Source organism: Mobula hypostoma, chromosome 5 (genome assembly GCF_963921235.1).
Source record: "Mobula hypostoma chromosome 5, sMobHyp1.1, whole genome shotgun sequence".
Classification (NCBI taxonomy): domain Eukaryota; kingdom Metazoa; phylum Chordata; class Chondrichthyes; order Myliobatiformes; family Myliobatidae; genus Mobula; species Mobula hypostoma.
This window is the reverse complement of record NC_086101.1, coordinates 137,303,126-137,320,293: the sequence shown is the minus strand read 5'-3', so window position 1 is coordinate 137,320,293 and position 17,168 is coordinate 137,303,126. Positions and strand designations below refer to the sequence as shown.

At 43.0% G+C, this 17,168-nt stretch overlaps 1 protein-coding gene across 4 annotated transcripts in view; it reads right to left on the bottom strand.

Moving 5' to 3' along the window:
* Positions 1-275: 275 nt before the first annotated feature.
* svep1 (sushi, von Willebrand factor type A, EGF and pentraxin domain containing 1) overlaps positions 276-17,168 on the bottom strand; it is a 267,906-nt gene continuing 251,013 nt past the window's right edge. For 3 of the 4 annotated variants that reach the window (XM_063048990.1, XM_063048991.1, XM_063048993.1), the window contains exons 44-48: positions 16,775-16,948; positions 14,803-14,898; positions 6,385-6,480; positions 5,463-5,556; positions 276-1,539 (exon numbers count right to left, since the gene is read on the bottom strand). In XM_063048990.1, coding sequence (XP_062905060.1) covers positions 1,506-1,539; positions 5,463-5,556; positions 6,385-6,480; positions 14,803-14,898; positions 16,775-16,948 — 494 coding nt within the window. In that variant the 3' untranslated portion in view covers positions 276-1,505. The remainder of the gene's footprint in view (positions 1,540-5,462; positions 5,557-6,384; positions 6,481-14,802; positions 14,899-16,774; positions 16,949-17,168) is intronic. The other variant, XM_063048994.1, reaches the window with a different exon arrangement.

Sequence of the window (17,168 nt, the reverse complement as noted above, 5' to 3'; positions counted from 1 at the left end):
CTCCTGTCCCATGATCCTCTCATATCCCTTTTGCCAATCAACTGTCCATCTCTTGGCCCATCCCTCCCCCTCCTGTCTTCTCCTATCATTTTGGATTTCCCCCTCCCCCTCCCATTTTCAAATCTCTTACTAGATCTTCTTTCAGTTAGTCCTGACAAAGGGTGTCGGCCCGAAACATTGACTGTACCTCTTCCTAGAGATGCTGCCTGGCCTGCTGCGTTCACCAGCAACTTTGATGTGTGTTGCTTGAATTTCCAGCATCTGCAGAATTCCTTGTGTTTGCGTCTTTATCACAGTTCCTAGTAATTTGCACTACAAAGAGACCAGCACAGTGACAGATGTGACACTAATTGTCATTCTGAAAGTACCAGGTTTCACTCCCATAGCCAGAATCAGCCCCACATCTCTTTATGTGGCTTGGTATTACATTTTATTTGAGAACATTGGTGTGGGCTGTCTTGGGATATTTCTGTTTGCTGGGTTTAGTGAATGCAGACTTACAAATGTCACCTTGCTGGAGGAATGTGCAAAATAAAGTCACAGCAGAACCTCATTGTTACATCTTTATTGTTTTTATTTATGGAGTGATGATGCAGGAAAGAAAGTGTTCATACAGGATTTATTCCACTTAGTGAATCCATATATACATATGAAGTAATATTAGAAATGGCCACTTGTGGTGTTATTATTACCGTCTCTGGAGTTCACTGATGTTGTTTCAAATAGATACTGAGTGGGGCAGTTTGACTTGACGTGTCTGAGACCCACATATGGACTAAATCAGCTTAGGTATTGTAGGATTCTGATCTTTTGGATATAAGGCTCCTTTGGAAGTCAAGAAAGTGGCAGAAAAGTTGTTGCTTCATGCTTGTTTTATTAAGCACGAACTGAACAAAGAGAATTGGAAATGTAGAGTTACAAAAGTCAAGTAGCTAATGAAATGACTACAGAAGAATGATAGTGCAACGTGTTCCGCCCTTCTTCTACCATACATAAGAGAACATGTGCATATCACAGGTCCTGGTTATGCGAGTACTGGTTCCAGGCAGACAGCCTCTGGAGAGTATTGATGATGGCTGATGGTACATATGGACTAAATTAGCTTGTGTATCTGAAAATATAAAGGGATTGAATACAGGTGTACCTGCAGTTTCAAAAGGCCAGTGTAACCTGAAATACTCTGGTTTTGAAAACAATTACAACATCGGTAATTAAAACTTTACAACTGCCACTCCTTTAAAATAAATCCACTTGGCCTGGAGCCGAGAGTCTGAAAGCTACAGCAATCATGGGTATAAAAACTCAAGCTCATAACTTGCCAACATTATATAACTTTCTTAAAAAATTATATTACCATATGAAAAAATACAACTTTGTTTCACAGAAAAAATATCAAAATACACCAGGCTTTCAAACATTAAAAGGATAACAGTTTAGTTAAATGCTATGGTGGCATTGCGTTTTATCGTAGTTTGGTTAATGCAGAGTCTTTGCAGGATATGTCTTTATGAGAAGGTAAAGTAGGAAGGCTTCCTCCTCCTGTAAAACAGAAATTCTGATTTAGTTACACGGCAATCTGCAACAGTGCATACTGCAATTTGGGTGGCACTGAGCTGGATACTGTGATGTAAAGTTCTACTGCGATGTAAAGTTCTACTGCAGATGCTCGAGCACAAATATTTCTGCTGATGGTACGTGAGCCTGTCTGTTAAATCTAAGTCCATTCAAGATAGGACTCAAGTCTGAGGGAGATAAATCTCCCCTTCATTCATTTAGAGGCAGCCGAGTCTTGGGTTGCCTTGAATGTATGAACATGATGGAAATGGCCATGAGTGAGCTGGATTAGGTAAGCGTAAGAATGGTGCAGAATTACTTCAGCAGGCATGCTACACCTTAGACACAAGAGATTCTGCAGGTGCAGGAAGTCGTGAGCAACACACACAAAATGTTGGAGGAACAGTAACTGAGCTTTGACCAGCGACTGATCCAGGCATCGGAAGTCTGAGAGGAAGGGATTTCACTCAGGTCCACTGCTCGAGTAGAAAAATGCAGTAGTGGATTCGCGCAGCGTAACTGAGCTCTGGCCAGCAACCAATCTGTGTTTTGGATTGATTAGTAAGAGAAAATTAAAGGAAGGCAGGGGCAAGCGCAGTGGCCATAGGCTGAGTGGACATAGTCAGAGAGGTGATCTTGAGGCTTCAGTGAGGAAAGGTTTCAGTCAGAGAAATCAAAGAAAAGAAAGGCTATAGGTAAAGTTTTTGTTTTCCTTCTCCTCTTTATATCTGTTCATATAGGACAGTAGAGATACCAGGCAGGAGAGTTAAATGCTCCCATTGCAGGAAATGGGAAGGCAGGGAGACCTCCAGTGTCCCTAATGACTACAACTGCGAGAAGTGCATCCTGCTGCAGCTTCGAACTATCCACGTTAAGGAGTTGGGGTTGAAACTGGAGGAACTCCGGGTCATTCGGGAGGCCGAAGGGGTGTTAGATAGGACATGAGTGAGACTTGGTTTCAGGAGGGGAAGGACTGGCAGCTCAGTTTTCTGGGGTTCTGTTGTTTTAGACGTGACAGGGTGAGAGTGATTAAAGGAGGAGAGGCAGCGTTACTAGTCACGGAAAATGTCACGGCAGTTCTCTGTCAGAACAGACTGGAGAACTCAACGGGTGGAACTGAGAAATAAGAAAGGTATGATCATGCTAATGGGGCTATATTACAGACCACCCAACAGTCCTAGGAATTTAGAGAAACAAATTTGTAAAGAGACTGCATACTGTTGCAAGAAACATAAGGTTGTTATAGTAGGTGATTTTAACTTTCCACATATTGACTGTGAATCCTATTCTGTAAAAGGGGCAGATGGGATAGAGTTTGTCAAATGTGTTCGGGAAAGTTTCCTTCATTAGTATGTAGAAGTCTCAACAAGACAGCGTGCAACACTGGATCTGCTATTCAAGAAGGAGGCAGGGCAGATGACAGAATTCTTAAGTGGGAGGGTGAATAGCCAGAAGTGGTAGTCCATGTAGGTGCCAATGACATGGGTAGGATGAGTGACAGGGTTTTGCAGAGTGAGTTCAGGGAGTTGGGTGCTAAGTTAAAGGGCAGGACCTCCAGTGTTGTGATCTCAGGATTGCTACCTGTGCCACTTGCTAGTGAGGCTAGAACTAGGAATATTATACAGTTTAATACATGGCTAAGGAGATGGTGTAGGAGAGAAGGCATAAGATTTCTGGATCCTTGTGCTCACTTCCAGGGAAGGTGGGCCCTGTACAGAAGGGATGGTTTGCACCTGAACTGGAGGGGGACTAATATCCTAGCAGGAAGGTTTGTTGAAGCTGCATGGTGGGATTTAAGCTAGAGTTGCAGGGGGATGGGAACCAGAATGTCAGAATACGTAGTGAAGAGGTTGTGGAGATGGATTGATTCAGACAAAGTCAGGAATCAATAGATTGAGCATGGTGCAACTAGTGTCCTAGGCTGCATATATTTCAATGTAAGAAGAATCGTAGGAAAGATGGATGAGCCCAGGGCCATGGGTCAACATCTGGAATTATGACGTTGTAGCTGTTAGTGTGACTTGGACATCAAAAGAAGAATAGGAATGGCAAAAGACATCTTTATGAGAATGAAGAGTATTCTGACCAATACTAAAGTAGGCATGACAACCACCTCAGCGTACTGAAATGTTATGTTTATCCAGTTATGTTATATGGCTCTGAATGTTGGACAATATCTAGTAACATGAGGAAACGAATTGTAGTAGCAGAGAGAAACACACATAAAAGTTGCTGGTGAACGCAGCAGGCCAGGTAGCATCTCTAGGAAGAGGTACAGTTGATGTTTCGGGCCGAGACCCTTCGTCACCTCGTGTAGTAGCAGAGATCTGGTTTTTGAGGAGGATGCAAAGAATGTCATGGACGAAACGAATATCTAACGAGGATGTCATGAACAGAGCAAACACAGAAAGAGAAATAATGTATGAGATCACGAAAAGGGAAAGTTACTTCATTGGATATGTGATTAGGAAAGAGGAGTTAGAATGCACAGTAATTATGGGAAAGATTGAAGGGAAGAAAGCAAGAGGAAGACAAAGACAAATGATGATGGAGACAGCAGCCAGAGAATTGGAAATGAATACCAATGAATTGATCCACTTGACCCGTAACAGGAGTGTGTGGGCCATGGCAGTCAAAGCTCAAACTGGGCATGGCACCTGATGATGATGATGATGAGCTGTTAGTGAGACTTGGTTGCAGGAGGGGGCAGACTAGCAGCTCGATATTCTGGGGTTCTGTTGTTTTAAATGTGACAGAGCAGGAAGGATTAGAGGAGAAGGGGAGGCATTACTAGTCAGGGAAATTGACATGGCAGTGCTCTGTCAGAACAGACTGGAGAACTCATCTAGTGAGGCAATATGGGTGGAACTGAGAAACAAGAAAGGTATGACCACATTAATGGGGCTATATTACAGACCACCTAACAGTCTGAGGGATTTAGAGGAACAAGTTTGTAAAGAGATCACAGACCGCTGCAGGAAACATAAGGTTTTTAAAGTAGGTGACTTTAACTTTCCACATATTGACTGGGAATCCCATACTGTAGAAGGACCGTACTTCCCGATAACTCTATTACTCTAAGTCAGCGTCCATTGAGGGAAACTGTCAGCATTTTGGGTGGAGATGTCAACTGTTCATTTCTCTCCATGGATGGTGCCTGACTTGCTGAGTTTCACCAGTCCTCGTAATGAGATGGGCCAAGCAGAGTAACAGGTGTAGTGCTATCACTCAACAAGTCCTTGTTCCCAGTGTCCCTGTATCTGCCAATGCCTCGTCATCGACACTAGCTGTGTATCATCTGTGCAGCTTACTCCTGAACGTGCAGCAGCTTGTGATTCAAAAGTGAGGACACTGCAGTAAATCTGCCCCAGGAAAGAAGATGCAACTTCTATTGTTGTTTCAAGCATTTCGGCTATTTGGTGGAGTGATCATACAAGTATTGTGGTAATTGTAATTCAACATGATGGGTGTTGTCATGTAGAAATGTTGTACAGGATATTGCACTGCAATGCCTCAAAGCCATTCTCCACGACAGATGTTGCCTTTTATGTCTATTGTCAGATTGGTTACCCTTCCAGGCAGCAATTGTGCTTAACATTATGTTTAAAGTATTACTCAGTATAATCAAAAATATTGATGAAGAGTCAAACAACTCCTTATGGAGGCTATCAGCATAGATGCTGTTTAGTATGCTGTGGAGCATAAACACTGCACAGACCAAATTGTCTATTTCTGCATTGTAGAGTCCTGTGTCATTGGCTCAAGTCACCTTGTAGACAATTATAGTGAAAAGGTTTTTCAGTTGTTCTGTTTGATGTGCCATTGGCCTGGTATTTGACCTGACTATATAGGTCCTTGTCTTCCTCAACTCTTGTAAGGAAAGATCACAATAACACAACTCAACTTACCTGGAACAGTCACTACCGCTCCAAATTGGCAAGCACTGACATCGATTTGGTCGAATGCATCTACCACCGTTTAAACAGGGAGTCTGACACACGGCTAACAGAAGGCAAAAGTGACAATAGTTCAATCAGACAAAAAATACAGTTGGCAATTAACATGTGAACTCTGTACATCCTATCATAAGCAACTTCTGCTCTTTAATCTATCACAGTTTATAGGCAATTCAGAGACAGGGATACGTTTGACTTCAACTGTGCAAATCTTTACAAAATATAGTTTTGTTAGTTATCTGCCTTTTTGTAGAAATTGCTTCTAACTTTTGAACGCGACAGTGCAGGGATATCCTGGATCGGGATTTAAAATTATTAAAAGTTTTGGTGGAGCAAGGGCACAGAAACAATTTGCTGTGCAGGAGGCTGGATAACCAGGCTACAAACAATTATCAAAATACCAATGTGGGGGAGTGAAACAAGTGTGGAAGCAGATTCTATATACATTTTCAAAAGGGAATCTGATTGATACTTGAAAAGGAAAGAAATTATTGGGCAAATGGTTATAGAGCAGGGCAGAGGGACCTTTCATACAATATTCTTGATCTCACCTTGTCATAGCACTTGTACTCTATTGACTACATGTACTGCACTTTCTCTGTATCTGTAACAGTATATTCTGCATTCCTAGTTGTTTTTCCTTTTGTACAACCTCGATGTACTGATGTATGGAATGGTCTGTCAGGGTGACATTCCCACTGAAGCTTTTCACCGTATCTTGGTACATCTGACAATATTAAACCAATTACCAACTGGATGGCTCTTCTAAGACCCAGTGCCCCAACCTTGGGCCAACATGATGTTCTTCTGTGTTGCGAGATTCGTTTAAGGTTAATTTGGAAGGCAACCTTATCAGAGTCTGAAGCGTTCTTACCATGATGGCATCTTGAGCCAGTCCATCCTGATGGGCAGTCACACTGGTATGGGGCTGAGCACAGGCCTCCATTCAGACATGGCAGAATGCAGATTGCTGCAGAGAATAAAGACACAGTTCACGTCAGGAATATACAGAACATTGTCATTATTATGCAGCAACACTTCACCCCATTAATTTCATTGGGACAACTGTGAGAAATAAATATTACAGTGTAACCCTCAATACAACACCTCCAATTATATTATTGTTTCAGATACACTGCAGATATTGTCAAGAATTGTTGACTGTATGGCTGTTCTTGACTTAGAGGTTTATGGTAATTGACGAAGACTGATTCAGACTCCCAGCCTAATACTCTTCTCTTCTTCCTAGGGGATTACTCAGAATTGAGGATGACTTGCCTCTTTTTGATTCTGTGACTTCCAATGTGACTGATGAGGCCAATGTGAAACTGGTAGATTTTACTGTAAGTATACAGTGGGTAGTTTGTGAAGATGTGTGCATACTGTGGTTTCAGGTTTCAATCAGGAAAGAGGCTGTGTGCGGTCGAGCCTCTCGTTTGATGGAGCATTTAGACTTTTCAATCGGATTAGGTTCAGATTTGTATATCAGAGCAGAGGCCGTGAATTCCACTTTGCCTGGATCAATCCTTTGAAAGAGCTCAGTCAATACCATACCCACAGGCACAAGGTTTTCATTTTGACTGATCTACTCAACTCCCTCACAGAAGTTACTATTAAAATCTGCTTCTGTACCATTTTCAGGCATCACAGCAGGTCAATGCAAAAAATAATAATTTCCGCTTACTCTTCTGGCCTTTTATAAATCTGGTTAACCAAGTTCTAAACCACATCTGCATTGTCCCCAAACCCCAAATGGTTATCAGAAATAGTTCCTTCTTACTTTATTAAAAACCCTCATGTTTATTATCTAATTTTCTTGGAGCTTTCTGTCTCTAAGAGGCCGGGCATTTTAGATCTTCTCATTGAAATGAAGTCTTTCATCCTTGGCATCATGTGTTGGACCTTAGACGAGAAAATCTGCAGATGCTGGAAATTCAAGCAACTCACGCAAAATGCTGGAGGAACTCAGCAGGCCAGGCAGCATCTATGGAAAAGAGTAAACAGTCGATATTTTGGGCCAAGACCGAGTCCTGATGAAGGGTCTCAGCCTAAACTACATATGCAGTCCCTGGTACTCTAACCAGGCAAAGACGCAAACTAAATGAGATATAAAGGATAACATCCACAAGCAAAATGTTGGAAAAGCTCAGAAGGTCAGGCAGCATCTATGGAAATGAATACAGATGTCCCTCACTTTTCGAACGTTCGCTTTACGAAACCTCACCGTTACGAAAGACCTACATTAGTACCCTGTTTTCACTAACAGAAGGTGTTTTCACTGTTATGAAGAAAGGCAGTGCGCGAAAAAAATCAGCGCGCGATAAAAGGCAGCGCGTGCCCCGAGCAGCCGCTCTCCCATGGATTCAGAACAGCATTCTAGTGGCATTACTTAAACACATGCCTGTGAGCAGCCGTTTGCAAGATGAGCTCTATGGTATCGGAAAAGCCCGAACAAGCTTGTATGGGTGTTACACTTAGTATAAAACTAGACATAATTAAGCGTCTTGATCGTCATGAACGAAGTAAGGACAAAGTGAGTTTGGCTTGTGGAAGCTGACGAAGATGATGTTGAAGAGGTTTTGGCATCCCATGACCAAGAACTGATAGATGAAGAGCTGATGCAATTGGAAGAGGAAAGGATAACAATCGAAACCGAATGAGTATTGATAAAGTACGACTTTAATTTTGAAAGGGTACGTCGATTTAGGGGATATTTGCAGGATGGTTTGAGTGCTTACAAAGAACTGTATGATAGAAAAATGCGCGAGGCTCAGCAGTCAAGCAAGCCTTCCACATCAGCCACAGCAAACGACGAACCTTGACCTTCGACTTCGAGGCGGGCAGTCATAGGAGAAGATGAGCTGCCTGCTCTAATGGAAACAGACGACAAGTTGACACCCCAGTGTCCCACCACCCCAACACCCAGGCCACGGACAGATACCGATTCGTGGAGAATACAGCAGTAGCCGGGAGACACACAGCGCATCTTTAAGATAAAAGCCGAAATAAACATGCTAATTAATTAGATGCCTCCTGACACGTAATTGTTGGCCCAGATCAAAGACGACGCAATCAGAAATTGGCACTGATCTGGGCCGACATTTACATACCGGGCGGCACCTAATTAATTAGCATGTTTATTTTGGCTTTTTTTTAAAAGATGTGCTGTGTGCCTCCTGGCTACCGCTGGACCGCTGCATGCTTCGCGGCAATGTATCACTCGGCGGCCCGGAGGGTGGGGGCCACTGCATCACCCAAACCTCCGACTCAGCCTAACACACCATCATCAGTGTGCTCTGCGCTTTCCCAATTCCGGTAAGTGATACTACACTGTACATATATTATTTCTACTTTATATCGGCTGTGTATTTTTACGTGTTATTTGGTATGATTTGGCAGCTTCATAGCTTAAAGGTTACTGGAGAGCGCTTGCGCCATGTTTTTGCCAACAGCGCTTGCGTGAGATTTTCGCTACGGAGAACAGTGCAGTAATGATTGTGGAAAAGTATTTCTACTTTATATAAGCTGTGTATTTATCATATCATTCCTGCTTTTACTATATGTTTCTGTTATTTTAAGTTTTATGTGTTATTTGGCATGATTTGGTGGGTTATTTTTGGGTCTGCGAAAACTCACAAAATTTTCCCATATAAATAAATGGTAATTGCCTCTTCGTTTTACGACATTCTGGCCTACGAACCGTTTCATAGGAACGCTCTACCTTCGGATGGCGGGGGAAACTTGTAAACTGTTGATGTTTTGGGCAGGACCCTTCTTCAAAACTGGAATGGAAAGAGGAAAATTCCAGAATAAAAAAGCTGGGGGTATGAAAAGGAGGACTAGCTGGAAGATGATAGGTGAAGTCAGGTGAGTGGGAAAGGTAAAGGGCTGGAGAAGAAGGAATCAGTTAGGAGAGGAGAGTGGATCATGGGAGAAAAAGAAGGAAGGGCAGGTGAGGAGAAGAGGTAAGAGGCCAGAGTGGGGAATAGAAGAAGAGGGAAGGGACAGGGAAAGAATTTACTGGAAGAAGAAATCAATGTTCTTGTCAACAACTTTGAGGTGACCCCTGGATGGAATATGAATTGTTGCTTCTCCACCCTGAGTTTGGTCCTATTAGGACAAACGAGGAGGCCATGGACTGACATGTTAGAATTGAAATTAAGATAGGAGTTAAAATGGTTGGCCACTCTAAATTCCGGTAAGTGGCGAATGGAGTGGTGGTGCTCAAAAAAGCTGTTGCTAGTTTCACCAATGTAGAGGAGACTGCATCTGGAGCACTGATTACTCCAACAGGTTCTGAGGTGAAGTTTTGTCTCACCTGGAAGGACTGGTCTGGGGCTCTGAATGGAGCTAAGGGAGGAGATGAATGGGCAAGTGTAACATTTCTGTCACTAGCAATGATATTGGGAGCAAAAAATGGACAAGAGAATCACAGAGAGAGTGAACTCTGCAGAAAATGGAGAGTGGGGGTGGGAAGGTAAAGATATGTTTGGTGGTAGGATCCAATTGAAGATGCTGGAAGTTGTAGAGAATGATGTGCTGGATGCAGAGGCTCATGGAGTGGTAGGTGAGAACAAGAGGAACTCTATTCCTGTTAAGGTGGCAGGATGACATGGTGAATGCAGATGTCTGGTAAATGGAGGAGGTGTGGGAGAAGGCAGCTTTGATGGTGGAGGAAGGGAAACCCCATTCATTGAAAAAGGAGGACATTTCCAATATCCTGGAAAGGAAGGCCTCATCCTGGGAAAAGCTGTGGTAAAGATGAAGGAACTAAGAGAGAATAGAATTTTTGCAGGAGACAGGGTGGGAAGAGGGATAATCAAGATGGCCATGGGAATCTGGCATTTTTCCCCTTCCTTTCCAGTCCTGAAGAGGGGTCTCGGCCCAAAACATTGACTGTTTATTGATTTCCATGGATGCTGCCTGAGCTGCTGAGCTGTTGCAGCATTTTGTGTGAGTTGCTCTGGATTTCCTGCATCTGCAGAATCTCTTGTGTTTATGAAATATAAAGAGTTAGAAATCTAAAATTAACACAGGCAATGCTGGAAATATACAAAACTATGAAATCTATGACTGGTAAATCACAGAAATGTATCTGAAGAGGATTTGCCTCTTAAAAGAGGAAATTTTTCCTCAATTTTCAAAACTGGAATAATTTTCATCCCATTTTAGGTGCGATACTGTGTCAGTACATTTGCATAGGCACACATGTTCCTGGAAATCAACAAAGTTGAGATGGTTCAGAACTTCAAGTTCCTAGGAGTGAACATCTGTCCTGGTCCAACCCCATATTGCCACGACCAAGAAAGCTCAACAGTGCCTTTACTTTTTCAGGAGGCTAAAAAAATTTGGTGGGGCCCCATCAACTCTTTTATTGATGCAACATAGAAAATATCCTACCGAGATGCATCATGGCTTGATATGGCAAATGCACTGCTCTTCGCTGCAGTAAGTTGTGGACACAGCTCAGCACATCACAGAAACTAATCACCATGGACTCTGTCCAATACTTCTTGCCATTCTCAAGAAAGCAGTCAACATATTTGAAGACCCCACCCACCTCAGACATTTACTACCTGTGCTGCACTTTTTCTGCAGCTGCTACACTTTATTCTGCACTCTTATTGTTCTACCTTGTTTTACCTCAATGCACCATTGCAATGTATTGGTCTGTATGGATGGTATACAGGACAAGTTTTTCACTGTGCATCAGTACATGTGACAATAATAAACCAATTCTCATTCCATATCAAGCTCCAGTCATTTAAAGAAGCATAATTTTCCTCATCATGCATTCACTTAAGGTAGTTTGTTGGTAGCCTAGAGGTCAGTTGGGGGACAGTGGGCAGAGAATTGAAGAAGGGATATATTAGGGAGGTTGGGCTGGAAGACAGGACATTGGAATATGTGGGGGATGGAGATGAGAGGAGAATGAGCAAGGAGAAAAGAATGGATGAAAGTGGGGCGGCAGGGTGAACGTGATCTAAATGAGAAGACAAGAGATACCTACACCTTTCTGTGTAGCCCCAGGTCACTTTTCTCAATCTCCTTTGCCCTTCTCCCCAGACAAAGGTGTTACAGGGGAGCCTAGTGAGCAGACTAAAATTGACATTGTTAGACTGATCAGCTTCTGTACATTTTGTACTCACTCTGTTTCCAATAGATCCATTAAGAATATGCTACCATGATGATATGTCCCATCAGACACCACTGCTCTGACTACAGGTCTCTAATTTTGGCCAAATGTGAATATTGCTTGATGTGATGTTATTCAGCCATGAACCTGGTTACCTGGTGACATTATTTGAGTGCATACTGAAAGGACAATTCTCTGCGAGCAAAGTTATGTGTAAAAACTGGATGATCTCACTGACCGATGCTCAATAAAATGGCATCACTTGATGTTCAAACCAAGAGTGGGTGTTGTGAACGGGTCACATTCAGCCTCACAGTGATGCACATTCCTACACCAACTCTTCATGGCATCCCAAATTCATAAGGCTCCACACAATAACTGGAACCGAGCCCTGCAGTACTCCTTGGAAGCTTTTCAGCGGGCCGAGCATAAGGACTCGAAGGCCAAGGGCCATGTTTTCTCAGCCACTGACATGGTTTGTTTGGACAAGGACAGGCCTGAGATGTGATGACCTGGAGTTCACAAAGTCAGAGACTCCAGCTCAAACCTGGAGAGCTTGCACAAGCTGCCGGCAATGCGCCCATTTTGCATAAGTGCAAAACGAAACTAGTGTTGGGCCTGAAAGTCTGACCTAGCCTATTGACACCACTTAGCAAATCAGACAGCATTTACAGGAAAGTAAACAGTGGGAAGAAAACATGGTGCAATGAAAGGCTATCCACCTGTAATGTTAATTCTGCTACTCTGCCCACAGACACCCGACCTGGTAATCATAATCAGATCTAACCATTGATTGTAGGGAGAAAAACAGGGCAGTCTGTATACAACTGTTGTTCCATTTAACAGGATCTCATACATGATTTCTACATTGACAGGTAGATGATACGGTTCTAGCTGCAGTGGAGCTGCCTTGCATTTGGAGCACCATTAACCTATGCATGGGTATCCTATACCTCCCTGGAATAGTTGCTGCTTCCCCAACTCCTGTGCGGAAAATAATAGAAATAATATTCCAGAAATTTAATGAAGGTGAGTGGGGTAATCCTGGTAGATACAGAGCTTAACACTGGTGGGAACATTTTTAGGGCTCACAATCTGAGACAAAGTTTATTGGCATTTGGTACAGTATGAACAAAAGACAATTTATACCTCACTAATCTGATTGAGCTCTTTGTTGTATATATAGTATAGGTACAGTACTGTGCAGAAGTCTGATGTATACATATAAATATACACACACACAAAAATATATAGACACACATATATATTTTATGTATTGTTGTAATTTTATATATTGCACTGTATTGCAAAAAAGAACCCAAATTTCATAACATATGTGAGTAATTATAAACCCGATTCTGATATGGGTCTCTCTTGTGGGTGAGGAGAGTGGGAAGGAGGCAGGGAAAGGGGAATCATGGTTGGGAAAAGGGGAAGGGAGAAAAGGGGGATGAGAAGCACTAGAAAGACATTCTGTAATGATCAACAAGTCAATTGTTTGGAATCAAATTCCTTCTGGCCGGTATCTAAGAGCTGGCACCAGCCGCTGCGCACCGCCCCGGTACATGTGTAATGGAGCAGAATGTGGAGAGCAATTGTAAACAGATGTCGTTCATTTTAATGGGAAGTACGCAGCAGTCGATAATGGGATCACTAGTCTTTTCTCGTCTGTCTTATTGACTCGAGTGTACTGGAGACCACATCTAAGTTTGCTTACATCATGACCCTTGAAGACAATAGGTCAAGCCTATCTTCTCAAAAGGTCATGCCAATCTCCTTAAAAAGTCATGCATTGAACAAGAAGCACGTATTTCAAGAAGATAGCAACAGAATGCTGAGATACAGAGCATATGAAATTTAATGTAGAGTCTTATGAAGTTACATTGTGATAAGAGGAACAAGGAGGGGCAACATAAACAAAATTGTACGTTTTTATAGGGGACACCTTTGCAGATACACCTGAGTGTTTGCATACTGTAGATATGATTTTGAAGATTGCAGATAAGTTGAGAAGTCCTTCTAAACAGTCAAACTGATCAAAGAGCTTTATAAGTAGACTGGATTAATTGTCAACATGCTAAATAGAATTCTGGCTGTAGTCATGAAACCTTGTGCTGTGCAGTCAAGCTCGCCTCTATCCAGGTTTTACTAGCAATTTGCCCATAATTGGTATCTACCAGATGCCACACCTTGTTGTGATGAGACAATCTGTATGAGTAGCATGCAAAACTAAGTTTTCACTGTACCTCAGTATATGTGACAACAATGAAACAATTTACCAATTCTTTCCATGATAAAGTGACATGAGATTGATAAATTTTTGGATATGAGGTTAATTAAAGTATAAAGGGTCAGTACAGTAAAACAGAGCTGAGCTAAATGATTAGTCATAATTTTACTAAATAGCAGAGCAAATGAGAGCTCAAATGTTCAGCTTCTGATTACATTTCTTGTTCTGTTACTACAACAGAAACTGAAGATGCTGGGAATACTCAGCAGGTCTGGCTGCATCTATGGGAGTACCTGAATTTGTCCTTCCATGTGTTGATGATACAAAATCTATTCATAAACCCTCGGAAATTCAGTGCCCCAATGCACTAGGATATTATAAGATGTTTTCTTTTCCTTTTCACAACAGATAAAATTATTGGAAGTAGAGGAAACAATATGGCTTAACCAAGAATCATGAAATCATATTACAATGTTTTCCTGGCACTGTGACCCAGGATATAGACTTCTTCTGCTCCCTCTCTCTCTGTGGATGCTAAAAGTTTCACTGACTATTTCTGGCACTTTATGGTTTTTATTTCAGATGTCCAGCATCTGCAGTCTTGGTTTACAATTACTTCTGTTTTCCAATTTGTGCTGGGAAAATAATTTGTCTGGAGAATGGACCATTGCGGGTAATAAGGGCTGGGAATCTGTCCCAACAGATCTGGCAGGATTGAGACTTGAGATAACAGAGATTGTTGGGATTGCAGCGTTCAGGACAGCAACATCACACTAGAGACCAGCTTACAGTTCGTTAATTTATCTCCTCAAGCTCTGCTTGAGTGATGATGTCATTGCAGCAGTGTCATACCAAAACGGTGAAGCTACAGACGATGCAGTAGTAATGCTGCAGCCAAGGAAATTAGTCATTCAGACATTACATACGTGTTTCACAGAGTCGCCCCATCCATCCATCTGGGCAAGTGCAAGTGTTTGGTCTATTGCAAACTCCCCCATTCTGACAACGAAACCTGCAAACAGCTGGAAGAGTAGAAACAGCAATTAATATGAAACTTAATGATGTTTTAAAGTTATATATGGGCTGGACTTGAATTAATTCTTCATTCTACTGTTCTGAATAGCACTGACAATTGCAGGGAAATACATTTATATAACGGCAGCTTCAAGGGAGTACTACTTGATGGTAAAGACCATAAGACCACACGATATAGGAACAGAATGAGGCCATTTTGCCCAGTGCATCTGCTGCACCATTTCATCATGGCTGATCCAATTCGCTCTCAGTCTCAGTCTCCTGCCTTCTCCCCATATCCCTTCATGCTCTGACTAATCAAAAATCCATCAACCTCCGTATTTCCGATGACTTAACCTCGACAGCAGCCTGTGGCAAACAATTCCACAGATTCAGCACTCTCTGGCAAAACAAAATTCCACCTCATCTCTGTTCTAAATATACGCCCCTCTACTCTGAGCTGCGTCCTCTAGTTTTGTACTCACTTACTCCAGGAAACACACACTCCACATATACTCTATAGAGGCCTTTCAACATTCAATAGGTGTCAATGAGATCTCCCTCATTTTTTGAATTCCAGTGAGTACAGGCCCAGAGCCATCAAATGCTCCTCATTTTTGTGAACCTCCTTTGAACCCTCTCCAATGTCAGCACATCCTTCTTTTGATAAGGGGCCCAAAACTTCTCACAATACTCCAAGTGAGACCTCACTAGTGCCTTATAAAGCCTCAACATTACATTCTTGCTATTATATTCTAGACCTCTTGAAATGAGTGCGAACATTACTTTCTCTCTACTGACTCCACCTGCAAATTAACTTTTAGGAATCCTGCACTAGGACTCCAAAGTCCCTTTCCATCTCAGATTTTGAATTTTCTGTCCATTTAGAAAATAGTCCGTGCTCTACTATACACTTCCCAACACTGTATTCCATCTGCCACTCCTTTGCCCATTCTCCTAATCTGTCAAAGTCCTTCTGTAGCCTCTCTGCTTCATCGAAACTGCCTGCCCCTCCACCTATCTCTGTGTCATTCCCAGACTTGGCCACAAAGCCATCAATTCCATCAACACATAGCCTTGAACTTTAACATAAAAAGAATCAGTCGAGAGAGAGGGGTAGGGGAGGGAGGGGGAGGGAGGTAAGGATGGAGGGAAAGAGGGGAGAGAGTAGGGAGAGAGGGGGAGGGAGGGAGAGAGAGATTGGGAGAGAAGGGGAGAGGGAGGGAGAGAGGGGAGAGAGGGGATAGAGGGAGATGGGGAAGAGAGAGAGGGGAAGAGAGAGGGGTAGGGAGGGGAGGGAGAAAGGGGAAAGAGGGAGGGAGTGAGAGAGAGGGAGGGGAGAGGGGGAAGTGAGAGAGAGGGATGGAGAGATGGGAGATAGGGAAAGGGGAAGAAAGAGAGAGGGGAAGAGAGGAAGAGGGAGGGAGAGGGAGGGAGAGAGAGGGGGAGAGAGGGGAGAGAGGAAGAGGGGGAAGAGAGATAGATGGGAAGAGAGAGTGGAAGAGAGAGAGAGGGGGAGTGAGGAGAGGGAGGGAGAGAGGGGAAGGAGGAAGGGAGAGGGAGAGAGGGAGAGGGAAGGAGAGAGAGGGGAGGAGGAGGGGGGGAAGAGAGAGAGGGAGGGATAGAGGGGGAGAGAAGGGGAAAGAGGGCAAGAGGGGAGAGAGAGAGGGGAAGAGAGAAAGTGGAAGAGAGAGGAAGACAGAGAGGGAGAGAGGTTGGGAGATAGAGGGAGGGGGCAAGAGGGGGAGAGGGAGGATGGGGAGAGGGGGGATGGGAGAAAGACAGAGGAAGATGGAGAGGGAGAGGAAGAAAGAAAAGAAGAAGAGCAAAACAGTTAAATTATGAATTGTAACCACCAAACACCATGTACTAAGCATTCAGCACCTTGGCAAATGGGTGGAGAGCTCCACGTTCCATTCTGTAGGCAGCTACTTGTTCTGTCTCCAATAAGCATGTATCCACTGTAACAAGAGTATGTTGCTACATCTCCCATGTGGTTGTGTTGTACTCCTTGAACAAGCCCATTTGGAATTTGAGCTGGTTCACCACAGGATACCTCTAGTTTGTTTTAAAGAAAGAAATAGTAATTATATGTTATATGTTGAGGAAAAGAAATGCTGGTTTTTCTATTGCATCTCCCAGAAACTCAGGGCATTCAAAATACTTTTGAGCAAATAAGTACTTCTTAAAGTGGTGTTACAACTTCCAGATCTGCAGCCTAAAGCTTAATGCGGCGGTGGGATTGATTAGCGGGAAGGAAACCATGCTCAACTGAAGT